This window comes from Apaloderma vittatum, unplaced genomic scaffold (genome assembly GCF_000703405.1).
Source record: "Apaloderma vittatum isolate BGI_N311 unplaced genomic scaffold, ASM70340v1 scaffold1410, whole genome shotgun sequence".
In the NCBI taxonomy this organism is placed as follows: domain Eukaryota; kingdom Metazoa; phylum Chordata; class Aves; order Trogoniformes; family Trogonidae; genus Apaloderma; species Apaloderma vittatum.
Window position 1 is genome coordinate 42,435 of NW_009692649.1, and position 15,472 is coordinate 57,906.

Consider the following 15,472-nt stretch of genomic DNA (forward strand, 5'->3'; position numbering starts at 1 on the left):
CTTCTGCTCATGCCTATCACTTAGTTGTCTTCAGAATAAGAAATCTGCTTCCTTACCAACCAAAGTTGAATTGAAATTTAAAATTACTTGCCAGAAATTTGGTCTGTGATTCAAAGTTCAGAATACTTTACTCCATATATGTATGTTTACACTGCAGTGCTTTCCTTTAAGAAATCTGTGTGTATATATGTAGTAGCCCATGTTACCAGTATTGTAATTGCCGCTACCTTCAAAGACTGTCTCTGTATATGATTACTTAAAAGCACTGAAACTGTTTGCTAGAGTGCTCTGAGCAGTTTGTAGAAATAATTGACAGTGTTCTATTTTAAGATCTAATAGCTCTTGTCGCCTTCAGTTTTATCAATTTAAAAAGTGTTCTCTCTTTTCTAATGTCATGTTGTCGATGAGAAAACAGTGTCAGAGACAAAAACTTCCTGTGTACTTTGAGTTATTGTGTGCTCTGACTAAGCAGACCTTTTAAGAAAATGCTAAAGGTGTGCTTGGGTGTCAGTATGGAAAGACACTTTAACTAGGCTTCACAAGTGGAAATTAATACTGAAAATAAAATTTTATCAGCAGTATTTACTCCATCCAACCTTTTGTCTATGCTATCAGAAGTTAGTTTTCCATTCTAAATTACATCATGGCTATCTTGGAAGTGTTTTTGTTTGTTTAATGCTTGCCTATCACATAAGAGTAGCAAAATTAAATTTCTAGTTTTCTGTAAGTAAGTTGGGATTCTTCTGCTTTAAGTATTGCTTTTAATTCTCTTGTGCTTCTTCGATACCATATTGCATGGCAGAACCGAAAGGAAGCTGAACACTGCCCTGCTCTGCCTCTTACCAATATGCACATGCAGTGGTTAAAAAAAGTAATAAATCCAGCACTCCTGCCTGATGAGGACAACTTGGAAATTTTTACCCACTGTGCAGCATTGCTGTTTAGATGGGTGCTCACAGGGTGCACCCTTGCTTTATGTCTCATAGCAGTTTTATGGTATAAATCGAGGAAGATTTGTAGACCAGTTCATTGCTGATGTTCCTTATGTCAGTAGGAATGTTGCCCTTGACTTTGATGGAAACAGACTCATAGCTCATGTCTTCAGTGAAATGTTACAGTACTGGTGTCTCAGTGGCCTCTGCCAGGCTTGTATTTAGTGTGCCTCAGCCACAGGAGGGCCCTGCTCCTCTGTCAAGGGGCAAAGAAGTCAAATATAGTTTTTCTCAACCTTCATCAATCAAATGACTTTTTGGGAGCCTAAGAAGAGTCTTTTCTTCTTTTTTCTTTTTTTCCAATTGGGAAAGAGAATTCAAGACCCATCTTGTCCGTGTGGCTTTGATAGTTTTTTATTGACAATGGAATAAAAGCTAGTCTGAGATATGAATGTTCATACATTTACTGTTTCTCCATTTTTTGCCTTCCTCATGCATGCAGGTATGAGAGAGCGGAGTGATGAGGAAAGAGGTGACTTCTGTTACGTTTGTGGCTGATTTTTTTTCACTGTGATTTCTTACTGGTTTGCTTCCACTGCTTGGGAAGCACTCACGTAAAATACGTTCTGTCGGATGGGTTTGCAGTAAAGAGAAGATCAGAAAGGATACTTGTGATCCAGCACAGAGGCCCAGAGGCCCAGAGGCCAAAGCTTGGTTTTCAAACCCACTGTTTGCTTACAGACCCAAGACCCTGCCCAGCACCTTTTCCAGCTATAACCTCCCTGAGACTGCTCCAGTGCTGGGCTATACTCAGAGCCCCTGCTCAGCAAAACACCATAACATCTCCCTAAGGTTGTCCTCATTTGGTAAAACACTTAAACACATGCTTTGCTTGCTTGAATACGTGCTTGCTTAAGACCCACTGACAGCAGTGATCATCTGTTTTGGTGGCCTGGAACCCATTCTCGTCATTTATAAACCATCAGTATTGTCGGTCCCCCATAGATGCATGTGAGTGTGTTTGCCCACGAGCATCCCACTGAGGCCAGTGGCATACATTTCTGCCTGAAAACTGCTTAATGTTTGCCAGATTGCAGCCTTGTTTTATAATTAATTTTAAAAGTCAATGAAATGTTTCTTCTCCAGAAGGGAAATTCTGCTGCGGAAATGTGCATCAAGCAGTTGAGGCATTAAAGGTTTTACTATCAGAACTCCATTAAATGAATTGTTTTATCATTTGCAGAGGATTCATTACTTTCTAAGAGGCCTTTTGTCAAATAAGCGTTTTTGCAAACTAAGCTAATCAGCTCTGTCCCTGTTTATAGCTCTCCCACTACAAATATTTATACATTATAATTTGTCCTTCTGCTTTCCTGCCTGTCTAAGCACAAGCACATTAAAATTTTTCTGATGTGTCGTTCCTTTCAGAAAAGCTCTACAGGATATAATAGGAAATTATAAACTCTCCATAGTTTCTTCTTTGTGGGCCATTACAGAGAGTGGAACAGAGCCAGGAGGAGAGACAAAGGGCCGTGCTAACTGCTGCTGGGCATGTCATGGTATCTCTCCGCCCTCATGTGCCTTTTCTTTGCCTGCTCCACCTCACCCCTGGGCTACCAGAAGCAATGCAGTAAACTGTACCCTTTGCACTGCTCTTGTGGTGCAGAGAGGCTGGATTTGGAGGGGAGTTATTTGCCTTCTTGTAGAAGGTGGGGGTCTCTGTCTGGACGGTCAGGAGCTGGATGTCAGGGCATCCCCCAGGTGGGTCTGCCCCATCCTCGCTGCTCCTCCTGCTGCTCAGTGGCACGGGAAGGATGGGGCAGTGGGGAGGAGAAGGGGCTGCCCCTCATGCTCCTCAAGCCCCACAGTGTCCCCACATCTGCTCCCGGCAGGCAGAGCTGGACTAAAGAGAGGTCCTGAGGACCATGGTCATCAGAGCTCAGGAAGCAGCACTTGGTGTGCCCTGCTTGCACGGGCAGCCCGACAGACACCCTTCTGTATGGTGCCAAATGTTATCAAGCAGCACAAGACAATTAAACTTCACCCAGTGTTGAAAGCCATGTGGGTGGCATGTGCCTGGGGAGCCAGGAGGGGCTCTCAGATGAGAACAGGAGCACTGCTTGTCCCACCTGACTGACCCATGTCATAACTGTGCTTGTTGTTTTCAGGCGTTCACGATTCAGGGGCAGTACGCCATCCCTCATCCAGACGTGAGTCCAGCGCATGTAAATTACTCCCTTTTTCTTCCTCTCCCTCTTATTTGTTCTGGGCAACATTTGCTTTCTACATTTCACAATAAAGACACGGCCTAAGGACACCTTTCCTGAACAACACACTGGATAGCCAAGTGTTAGCTCAGAGCATCTTTTACCTTGTGTAATAATTGCTAGAAAGTACAATGGCCCAGGAACAAATGACAGTTATCTTGGTCTTTTTGCATGTTATATATTTGAGTTCTTTTAATATGTAATTCTACAGTAATTAGTTAATATTAACAATAGTCATTACATGTAATAACATTAGAGATGTCATTTATAACCAGTTTGGTTTTTTTTCCTCTACAGTAGATTAGAATGAATGATTAAACTTTTTTTTTAATATAATTTTAATTAATCCAGTTTTAGAACATGTAAGATGGTTTCTCTGCTCTGAAATAATTCCATTTGATTGGTTAGTTCTAATTTCCCATCCTGCCCTGCAGTTGACCAAGCTTCACCAGTTGGCTATGCAGCATCCCCCCTTTACTCCCCTTGGGCAGACCACCCCTGGTTTCCCTGGTACGTACCCATGACCCCCTGGGGATGTCCTTCTTCTTAACAGCTTTGTTTCCCTTGGTCATTACATCATTTTAATAATAAATGTGGTCAATGACCAGCGATCCTTCTGTTTCACACATTAATCTCTGTTCTTCCCTCCCGTACCTCTGTTGCAATTCCTTTCATCATTACTAAAACGTGCTTTGTTTCTTACATTTATTAATCAAAACCGCTTCATTTGTGCCATTGGCTAAAAGCCCTGAGTTTCTTTTGTTCAGTCCTTGTAAAGTTATTGTGGGCCACACAGTATGTACCAGTTGGTCCTGGGTGAAGTACTCGGACGTGCATCTTGTCAAATTTCCAGTTTGGTAACATGGTTCACAAAGAAGAAAACATAAGAAAACAGGATGTAATCAGGCTACAGAAATACTGATTAAAGAAATTACGGCACACTGAAACTCAAATTCCTTGTAGAGCCAGATGTCTTAAGAGCATCTGTAATTGTTACTGTTGAGACAAGTGCCTCGCTTCCTACTAGATCTGTAGATATAGCTACAAAATGCAATGAAAATTTAGTTAAGGACTGCAAATCTGGTCCACTTACTAAAGCTGAATTCTTCATTCCAGAGTGAGAAGTCAGCTAACCGTGCAATAAATCACTTTGACTGTGCTTCACTACATACATGCTTGGCATCTAAAAACTTCATAAAACAGAATTACATATATACTAGTACATGCTTTTTATGGCCAATAACATTTTATCACATACATCAAATTCCATGAGCAACTTGAATGTTCTGTATTCAATATAAAATAAGCATACACAACTCTTGATTGAATGTAAATGTAGCTAAAATGTAGGTGAATCACTTTTGTGAGAGTATTTCTTTTCCATCTATTCTAGTTGGAAATTAGTATTTTTGGCATGTTGTTACAGATGCTACTGCCAATAATAATAATAATAGTAATAATAATAATAAACACCAAAAAAAGAAAAAAGGAGAGAGACGTGACCTCCAAAATATACTTTTGTTTCTTCATGATGTATTTGATAAAATATCTACAAGTGATACTAAGCTGCCTTTCCTAGCTTTATATTTTCCTTATTCTTGTCGTTAACAAGCTGCTCCTTAACCTTTTCCTGGTTATATGTGAGATGTACGTTTCTGTAATGTTACTGTGTGTTAGAGCAGTAATTTCATTTTTCCTGAACATTTTCCTTTTGTCCACCCAATTTACAAACAAATGTATGCAGCTTAGAGTATTTTGTACATCTCCCTTCAAAAATTACCCTTCCCAATATTTCTTCAGCAACTAATCCCACCTATAATTTCCAAATTTTCCTAGGTTAATTTCCTTATCCTTAATTTATTAATTTTTCTTTTTCATAGATGTATTATTTTTTCTTTTAATCTATGTATTTTGTTCTGCCAATTGTTTGTTTGACTTCCACATTTTCCATATTCTAGAACTCCTGGTAGATAGGTCGAATTTCAGCCATCCATTAATTTCTCAATTGATGTTTTTAGAACAAACTTCAAAGACTATGTTTAGGGGAAACCCTCATTTTCTAGAAGCTTTTTATGTCCCTGTGGAATCTCACGTGACATTTGTTGCTTTGGTGGGTTAAAGGTTAATTAAAACAAGACTCATTTAAAATTGGTCTAGCCCTCTGAGTTTTGCATCTCTTGCTTTCTTTTCTGTTTCACTAGCAAGTCTCTATTTTTATTTGCTCTTCTCTTTGGTTTTTGGTTGGTTTTTTTCCTTCTTTCTGTACGTTTCCTTCTTTGAAGTATCATTTGTTGTGTCTTGCCCTTCCTGCAAACAACTGGCGTAACATTTTCCCTCTGTCCCCTGAATAGGACTGGATGCCACTACTCCAACCAGTTCCCATGAACTTACTATTCCCAATGATGTAAGTGGACCAATAGTCAGTATCGCTTTCTCTTCTCTCGCTCCTCTGCCACCCCAGGGGAAACCTCTCAGCTTTTGCTGATTCATGAACACTGGTCCCTAGAGTACGCTGCACAGCCTTTGGTCTCTTGGGGAGGGGGCATCACAGGTTAGCAAAACGCTGGGCAGAAGCAGCAGAAGTGGCCATCCCCTCTCACGACAGGTCTCCAGCGATGCTGATTTAGTTGCAGGCCGGTGCCACGATGCTTCACCGGCTTCGTTAAAGCCTGGGTGCCAGCTGCTTACAGCAGACGAGTTATTGAAATTCATCTCCTGGGGACACCAGCATGGGCGGTCTCAGCGGAAGGGCTAGAATGAGTGGAAAAACGTGCAGCCCCATGTGCTGCATGTTGGGCTGGAGAGCTTGTACCGCAACAGCTTGTGCAGTGCCAGCCTCTGCTGCACCCTGCTCTTCCACGAGGCAGCGTTTTCCCTGAACAAAAAAAGCTGCTTATGTTATGTAAATGTGCATTATAAGAGTTGAGCCAAAAATCAAGGGCAATAGACGTTCCTGTTCCAGCAGCTCTGGACCAGCTGTGTTCGACAGACCCAATCTCCATGAGCAATGTGGTGCTGAATCTTAAATCAGCTACTCCAAATGCCCAACTGATACGCTGCGTGTCATATAAAAATGCCTTCCCAATTTGTTCACTTTCATTGCAGACTGGGAGGGTTTTTTCTAGTTTTTGTTACCAGTGAATCACTTGGAAAATAGAAGATTTCCCCTCCATTAAAAAAAGCCTTCAAGCATGAGTGGGATCACAGATAGCAATTATATTATTTAAGCAATACTTACAAAATTGTGTAAGCCCTATTAAACTCAGTGGCAATGATTTACAGTAAGAAAGATATCCAGACTAACAAAGAAGTAAAGGTGTGAGTTCTTGTGATTTCGTAAGCTTTCTGTTACTTAGAAGATCCCCAGATGATTTATGAGTACCTGCATTACAGCCCAATTTGTTATATGTTGAGAATTTTATGGGAGCACCCTATTTATCCTCACAGTGCAAGTTTTTTAATCTCACTTTCAGGCAGATGTTGTTGTTACCATCAGTGACATAAATCCAAGCTCACTCTTCCAACTTCACTTCTTTCAGGGCTTATAGTGGAGAAAGAGAGGGAGAAAGTTGTCCTTGTGTCCTGTAGTGCAACAGAAAATTTAAAAAAGAAATCAGTTTTCATTCAGGAGGTATGAAATGCCGCAGCTCAGCACTATCCTCTGAAAAAAACTTGCATCCACTTGTTGTTTCTAATAGAAGATTTTTCTGCCTACTCAGTGCATGTCTTGCTGTTGTTGATGAAGGAGCAAAAGCAAGGCCACAGTGGGGTTGGGCTTAGAAGCAGCCTGCAGAGGCTCTGAAGGTCACAAAATGGAGTTTTGATGTGGGTGTGGTGGGTCAAGGTGTGTGTTAAAGTGCCTCTGTGGGTGGGTGGGTGCAGTGCCGGTGCAGAGGGGAGGAAGGGCTCTCATGGCCCATTGTCGGGCGTCAGGAGCTGCTTAGGAGCTTTGCAGGGGGAAAAGCAGTTTCCCTGCACATCCCCTCGCGGCGTTCGGGCTGTCCTCGGGCTGCAGCAGCAAGCGGGAACCATCGCTGGGGTCTCACAGCGTGACGGTGCGTATGAGTGTCCTGCAGCCTCGTCACCACTGCAGTGCCAAAAAATGAGGAGGTGGGGGACATGGAGGCACACAGGGCAAAAAAGGGAGGCGGGCGAGGAGATGCCAGCACCGGTGTTTTGAGTGTGCTCCATCCGTCAGGTGCCAGGCACGGAGGGAGGTTGGGGCAGGAGAGGCAAGGGCAGCAAAGCCTGCATGGGTAACTTGACTTTGCTTTCCCGATAAGCATCTCCTGGTCCTGGTTTTGGTAGGCAGGCAGCTGGTGCAGCATGGTCATTATTTATCTGCTTGAAGGTGAAGGAAGCTGCAGGTCCTGGCATGGGGCTGTGGTGCAGCCCCAAGGCTGCACGTGGCCAGTGCCCTGCCTGCCCGGACTCCAGGAATCCCCCGTGCTGTCTGTTGTGTGTGCTTGTGTGTGCAAAAGAATATCAGACTTCCAAATACCTGCATGCTCTGCACCTTGCAGAGACTTCAGTATATATCTACCTGTGCTACACTTGTGGGTTTTTTTAATCAAGATAACTATACGCATATAAAGCCGAAGCCCCAGTCAGTAAGAATCTGGTGGCACAAAATCAGATATAAAGAGAATAAGTAGCTCAGACTTTAGCCTGCTCTACAGAAAGTAGATATTAATAGCCATTAACAATTAGCTTCATATTGAAAGAAATTTTCCATGCTCCCTCTGGCATTAAGGCAGTGACAGGGTTTTTTTCTGTTATTAAGAATTTCTGTAACAACATCATACTGCTTTCTTCTTATACAGTATGCTGATAATTGCAACTAAGTTGTTGCTCAGTAACAGATACTGGAGAACAAAGAAATGTGTTTTACAGAAAGTTATTTTCCACATGCTGAAAGCTGAAGCTTCCTCTGTAAATAACAAATTCAGAAGATTTGACTTTTTAAGTTTTCTCATAACTTCTGGGTATCTCCAAAAAGAGAACAGAGAGGACATTTCTCCAGGTCCCTCTCAGGATTCATGTTGATCCTTCTCTAGTAACTTCTTTTTCTCTTCTAAACCTCTTATAGGGGCATTTGGATGCCTGCCTTTCCTTGCTGAGATCTTGTCTGGCCTTCCGCTGCTCCTTAAGTTACACAATATAAGTGTATATAAGTGTAATATAAGTGTATCCCAAAGTAAAGTGGTGTTATCAGTGGCAGATCCTTAAGAGAATGGAAAGGATTGCATACCTGTGTGTAGCTGATTGGACACAGATAACAGATGTCTTAAGATTTCATGATCCAATCCCCCAAAATGCCCATTGAGAATAAACTAATAAATCAATAATAAAAAATCTCATTAAAAATTATGTACCCTTTGCATATACGTGGGAGAGACAGGCAGAGGCAAGTAACAGGAAAACAGCTTCCCCCTTAGAAAACACCAAGAACTTTTAAAGCAAGCTGTAAATCTGATCAATACTCTGTAGAAATAGAAATGTCAATCCATCCAAGTTGGAAATGACATATGGAAGAACTGCCTTTATTTCCCCGTGGAGCCAGTACTTTCCTGCAAACAACAGAGGGGGCCACACATGTGCAAAATGCTCTTGGAGCAGCCCACAGTGAAATCCAGCACCAGCTCCACGTGATGCTCCAAGAAGTTCTACGTGGTGCTGCCTCTTCCACCAGTGGTCACTGGGGGGGCCAAGCTCTCATGGTTGCAGATCCCCAATCCGTTGCCTGCGGTGGGGAGCATCGGCACAAGCCCGTAAGGAGAACATAAGGGCAGTGTCCAACCTCAGCTGTGACTTTCAGCAAGGCCACCGTCCACCTACACATTACAGGAGAAGTGTACTTGGCCTTCCCTACAGCCGTCTTCTAGAAAAGTCCAGAGAACAAGTGCCACATTCTTATAAAACTAAGCTGCTGGCTAAGTCCATCCTCAGCTCAGAAACTTTCCAGGTGTGTGAGATGGTTGAAAAGCAGCGAACACTTAATAATCCACACAAGTCATGCTGGAAAAAGTCTTGCAGTAGCGTAAGTCAAAGTACCTCTACTCAAGGCAAGGAACCTGGTGGATTCAATCTCAGTAAACTTATCGCTGCTGAGGAGCCCCCCAAGTAATAGAGAAATAACGCCCAGAGCAAAAATACAGAATTAACCAGATTCTGTCAATTAGCAATGTTTAATGGGATGTGTTATATATATAAAAAAAAAAAGTTTTAATGTTTTTAATGTGGTTGCACATAGCCTGATTTATGCCCCCCCCCTAAATCTAAGAAAATGGCATTTGATTCCTCAGGTAGATGTGTCCAGATGACCTGAAGAAGCTGTAGAAGGATTCTGCAGTCTTAATATCCACTAGAAGCAAAATGAGACCATTCGTGGAACAAGGCACTATTTAGTGTTAAAAGTAATTCTCCCCTAGAACTCACTTTAGGGAACAACAGGATGGGAACCAATGTTGGGCCTTCAATAAATTGAAATGCACAGAAACCTGCAGAGTCATTTGGGTTACAAAGCAAGTAATAAGAAGGCTCATTCCTGAACATGTTTTCTCAGTTTTCTATATGCCTTCTTGCAAAACCAGTGAAATTATTATAGCCCAGATTTTGCATTATCCTGATGAGGAACACTGATTGTTATTATTACTGGGTTTTAGGAGGCACAGAGTATTTAAGCATCTCTTTCCAGGCTCTGCAGTAAGTCTGTAAAGAACTGTAATTGTACCTCAGGAGATTATTTCTCCCTATAGAGTATTCTGCCCCAGCATTTCTAACTAAAAGAAAAAAAAACAACAAAAAACAAGTTAAAGGAAAACCCCATCTCTGGAACTAAGACAGCTTGTACCTTTATGGAAAGGTACCATGCACAGGTATGGTCAGCTGCTCAGGTTGTAGAGGCTACTTCCTTGGCCCTTTTTACAATTCATTCATCATAATACATTCCATACTTTCATTATAATCCATTTTCCATACATTCATCATAAGAAAGGAATCTGATTTTTTTTTACTGTATTTTTAAAAAAGTGGGCTCCATGCCACTGCCTGTGATGAGCAATACTCTGAGCACTGGATAGTAGAGCAAAAAAACCTAAAAGTCTGATTACTCCCAGTGCTGCACAGAAGTAATGCAGTGAGAGGCACAACCTGTAGGAGATACCAAGCGGAGATCTGTTGTTATTAGGCTCTGACAGTGACTTTAGCATTATGGGGAAAAAAAATACACATATTTAGCATCTATATTTAGCATTAAGGGGAAGAAAAAAGAAAATGGAAGAGATGGACCTTAACCAAGATGGCACAGCATATTGGGAGAAACTGTCAGCAGCAAGAGTTTGGGGTGAGGAGTAGATCTTCCAGTCCTGGCCTTTAAGAGTCCAGACTCCTGATTCAGTCCTCTGTACACTGGTACCAGAAGAAATTACTGAAGGACAAAGTAAAACCAGGAGAAGGCAAAAAACCAGAATCCATATTTTAGAGGTGGTTTTTTGGCATGAGGAGAAATGAGGCACACAGAGGGAGGGGAAGACAGATGAGAAGTGGTGTAGGTGAACAGGGAATAGGTTTTCCCTGGTGCTCACTGTCCAAGAAGGGGACATCGGCTGAAATTTTGAGGTGCGTGGTAGACCAATGGTGATACAACACAAGCAAGTTCTGTGGGTCACTGCTATGGCCCTTCTTGGGCAGCAGAAGGAGAAATGAGTCTAAAAAGGTTGTTGGACTTATGGACTATTGAACATAAATGCAGAGATGCCAGCTGCTGCTCAGGTAGTCTGTTAGGTGGGAATTTGGGATATCAGTGGAAACTTTGTTTTATAATTCACACTGTTCTTATCCGTTTTTTTAATAAGTGTGTACTGCCGCAGTCAGAGATAGTCTGCTGGGCTAGGTGAACATCTCATCCTAAGCTGTTCCACACAAGTCTTGAGTTAAAATATATATGCATATGCATACATATATATGTGTGTTGTTTGTATGTACATATATGTATATTGTATATATTTTATATATTCATAGTATAAGTGTTATTTCTATAGTGCATAGTAGGCTTGGTATAGTCTATATTACATTTGGCTCCTCTCTCACATGGGCCAGCTTGTTTTCTGGAGAATTTCTTCCTGATGTGTTCCGTAAGTGAGAATAACACTCACTATATGTTCAGCAAGCAGGTGAGCATCAGAAATAATGCAGCACCTGAAGCCCTTAAAAATGGCTGTATATTTACTGTCCTCCACATTTTTTAATTCTGTCTACTGAGCTCTGAAATGCCATGAACCCATGTCTGTGGAACACATGGCACTGCATGTGAAGTAGCAAATTTCAAAGTCTGGGGAAATTTGCTTTTGTGGTGAGGGACTTATGTGAGACTGAATTACACATAGCCTGCCAAATCATGGGACAAAGCCAGCTACAGAATGACGGGTGGACAGCTGATGATGACTTTTCCAAGTCATTCGAAACGAGATACGTGTTTGGATGCAAGTTCATCTCAAAGCACAGCAGGGCAGGTGCTTCTATACAAAAGCAAATGCCCATGGCCTGACTGATCAAAGCTATGTAGCTGAAAACCAGTATCTTGAACCTCTTCCAGAATCTATCAGCTCTTGAATGTTCAGCTACTGCACACATTTCAGCATAAGGAATATGTAAAGGGAAAGGCACTCCAGAGAGACCGAGCACCCTACCACTACTGCCCTTCTTGCATTGCAATGGAAAAGCATATTCCACATGAGCTGCAAGTCCTATCGTGGCTTGCAGAGCATGTTCAAGCAGCCTGTTGTCACAGCAACAATGGATGACTCAGAGAGCTTCAGAACCTGTCTTCAGATGGCTGCATCATCAATATCCTTGACCAGTCTGGACTGAATCCTTCCTACATAACTCAAAGTCAGCTAGGAAATTGCTAATTCCTTGTTCTGACCCACCTAGGTTATAAGCCTTGTTGAAGGAGCCTCAGCACATACAATTGTCAGCCTCCCGAGTGACGCAGCAAATGCCTTCTCCACCTGTGCTCTGGTCACTCTTCTCCCCTGCTTTACCTCCACTATCTGTGGCCTGTGGAGGCCAGTGAGACTGAGGTGTAGGAAGAGGGTGCTTAGGGATGGATCCCCGTGCTGCTGACAGCCAGCTTATGCAAGCATATCCGTGCACACCCAAGACAGGCCAGAGGCTTCCCAGTGAAGCTCACATCGGTCCTCTGCACTGGCATGTGCAGTCACTCATCGAGTCAGGTCCATGGGATGAGGACAGGGAGCAAATCGAGGCCCTCCTGTTTGAAGAGGAGGGAAATCTTGTGTGCGTTTCCTGAAACCGTCATGGTCGCTCTTTGATCTCTGTTGTGGCTACCTGAGCACCCGCTTTGGCTTTCTGCTTGTCTCTGAGCAGCAAGCAAGGATCCGTTGCAGGAGGGTTTTGCTTTTGATGAAACACCTGGATAATGTGAACCTATTTCTGGCAAGATACTCCAAGAACCACAGAATGGGTAACATGTCAGGGCCTGGTGCAGCGCAAAAGGTGGGAGGTGGAGGCAGTCTCTGCATCTTGACACATTCTTCTGCCAAACTGGCAACATCATCCCAGCGTCAGCAGACCTGTAGAACGAAGTTCACATTTTTCTACCCATCTGACCATTGCTGAGCTTCTCAGCACCCATCCTTACTTTATACAAAACAGAAGTCCCCCACCTCACCCCAAGAGAAGCCAAAAAAATCTCAGCCTCAGCTTGGTGCCCACTTGCTCTTGGGAGCTCCCTGTGCTGGAGGAGCAACACCCTAGCACAGCCACCCCTGCCTTACCCTGGCTGCAGCTGAGGCCTGCGCTGCCCAACACTTTCTCGAGGTCTGGCACACAGCTTCCAAAAGCTTGGGACTCCACCAGGAGCACTGAAAACACTGTTAACTGAAAATACCACCAATGCAGTTTTACCTAATGCAGGGGATCTAGGGGGACACACAGCACCTCCCCAGGCTGAGTTTTATTCAAGAAATAATGAGGTTTGGTAAGTTTCTGTGAAAAAAAGTAGGCACGTTTTGGTCTTTTCCTGTGCCTCTTCTGCCCCTGATTACAGACCTGTAAATCCCACTGACTTTAATAGTGCACTACCTGGCTAAGTGGGGACACGTGTCCCCAGGGAGGTCTAGGACTCGCAGCACACTGGAACGGCGCAGAGCCCGTGGCGGCAGCTGTGAGGGTTCAGCCCAACTTCCAGCTGCTGTTCTTGGCTTGCTGCTGCCCCTGGTAAGCCAGGCTGGGCTGTGTTTGGTGTTTATCAGCACCACGGCATGCTGTCGTTTTCTGCCACGGAAGGCGGTGAAATAATCTGATACTGAGTTGATAACCACGTAACAACGAAACTTGAGTTAGAGACATTAGAGCCAATAGACTGCGCTAGTTACTCCTTCCGAACAGCACAGCAAAAATCTTTTGTTTTGATATTGAGCTTTCCATAACAGTGTTTTTAGCAATGCTACAAATTGCAGTTAAGTGGTTTTTGCTTGTGTCTGTGGCACTAATCTCAGTCTTTGTCCCGCTCCAGTTAATAGGCTGCATTATTGGCAGACAAGGCAGTAAGATAAATGAAATCAGGCAGATGTCAGGAGCGCAGATCAAGATTGCTAATGCCACAGAAGGCTCCGCAGAACGACAAGTTACAATCACAGGATCCCCTGCAAACATCAGCTTAGCACAGTACCTCATTAATGCAAGGTAAGTTCGCTTTGTAAGTGATAATGCTTCTGCGAGATTGCTCTGTCTGCTCTCCAGCAAATGTCTGTCCTGGATAGATGCAAAAAGTTGCTTTGCAGTGTCCTTTTTGCATAGTATTATTATTAATTCCTAATGATTTGTAAAGCCTGTATCATTAGAACCTGTGTTTGCTGTTGGTTTATATGGAAAGGAGCTTAATCTGGTGCAATTCCAGGCGCATGTTGAATGACAAAAGCTGAAAAATCTGAATATTCACATTAGTGTTCACCTAAAATATAGGCGGATAAATTAAATGAAATGACAATCATAAATTCTTTAGAAGAAAATACTTTTTACAGACCCATTTTACTGTCCTAAATGGCAAATACAGTGAAACAAATTGCAAAACAGATTTAATTTACTAGCTGGAAATTGCCACTCAGAGTTGATATTGAACTGACATTTGGTTGCTAAAAAGGCATGGGATTTATTTTTTCAGAGACAGCATCACAAATTTGTAAAAAGCATTCCCTAATGAGACGGGGCGAGACTATCTGCATCTCTGCTTCTTGGTGCCAGAATTAATGAGAGCACTGGCTGTTTAGCTAAGCCATTGTGACGGCTTAAGTGTCTCTCAGTTTTGATACGATTATTTAGAAAAATATTAAAATTGATACCACCTTAACTTGCAATTATCCCAAGAAGAAAGTGTGATGGATATAGTGCTGTCTCATAGCTCTACTTGTAAACAGTGGACCAAGGCAATATATTGTTGGGAGGGGGAGTATCTCTGTATTCGTTTTGTGGGTGGTTTTTTTGCCTTTTACCCCCCCAAAATCCTGTGATATGAACCAAGCTTGGTGTTTAACTATGTTTGCTGTTAAGGTAGTAGCAAGTATGTGGTTTATATGGGGGAGGGGGCTGTAGTTGTAGCAGGTCTATGGCTTCCTACGGTCCAACCTCCTCTCCAGCCCCGTTCTGCAGTGCAACACTGCAAACCACTGTAAATGTCTTAATGGAGGAGAAGGATGTTTTCCCAGCTCTGTGTTACAGCAAGCAAAAATATTACTTTTTCTAGTTCAGACTGAAAGTAGTTTCCTAGCGAAAGATACATCAAGGGGGTGGCATCATGAAGCCTAAGATGAGCCATTTCCAGAATCCTAAAACAGCCTACAGCTCTTTTGATTTATAGTCTTTGTAGCAAATATAAGTCACTTCCGTAAGCCCTGTAATCAAATAAAAATGTGTTCCCTCCTTTAACCCTTAAGGATATGTTCTTCTCTTGGTGTTCAGGGATTCCCCACACATCGAGACGAGAATAGACCCCTTCATTTTTAGTTGCACAAACACCATATGGCATGCATCTGGATCTCAGAAGATAACAATTTAAGAAAGATCTTCAAGACAGCTAAAGCATGCAAATAAAATAATGCACTTATTAATGGCGTTGCAGTGAGCTGCTCACCAGACAGAAACTCTAGTGAACAAACCTCTGTTTGACTCATTTCAGAAAAGCCTATGAACTCTCACATTTCTGTTTATTACTGTTTAATGATTCTTTTGATGGAATGGGATATATATATA

General features: G+C 42.6%; 1 protein-coding gene across 1 annotated transcript in view; it reads left to right on the forward strand.

The window, feature by feature from the left end:
• Window positions 1-15,339, forward strand: part of LOC104268599 (poly(rC)-binding protein 3-like) — a 45,300-nt gene extending 29,961 nt beyond the window's left edge. Inside the window, exons 8-12 of the mRNA XM_009871172.1 lie at window positions 3,101-3,142; window positions 3,634-3,709; window positions 5,551-5,603; window positions 13,740-13,909; window positions 15,182-15,339. Of these exons, the coding sequence (XP_009869474.1) occupies window positions 3,101-3,142; window positions 3,634-3,709; window positions 5,551-5,603; window positions 13,740-13,909; window positions 15,182-15,278 (438 nt within the window). The 3' untranslated portion in view covers window positions 15,279-15,339. The remainder of the gene's footprint in view (window positions 1-3,100; window positions 3,143-3,633; window positions 3,710-5,550; window positions 5,604-13,739; window positions 13,910-15,181) is intronic.
• The last annotated feature ends 133 nt before the right edge of the window (window positions 15,340-15,472 follow it).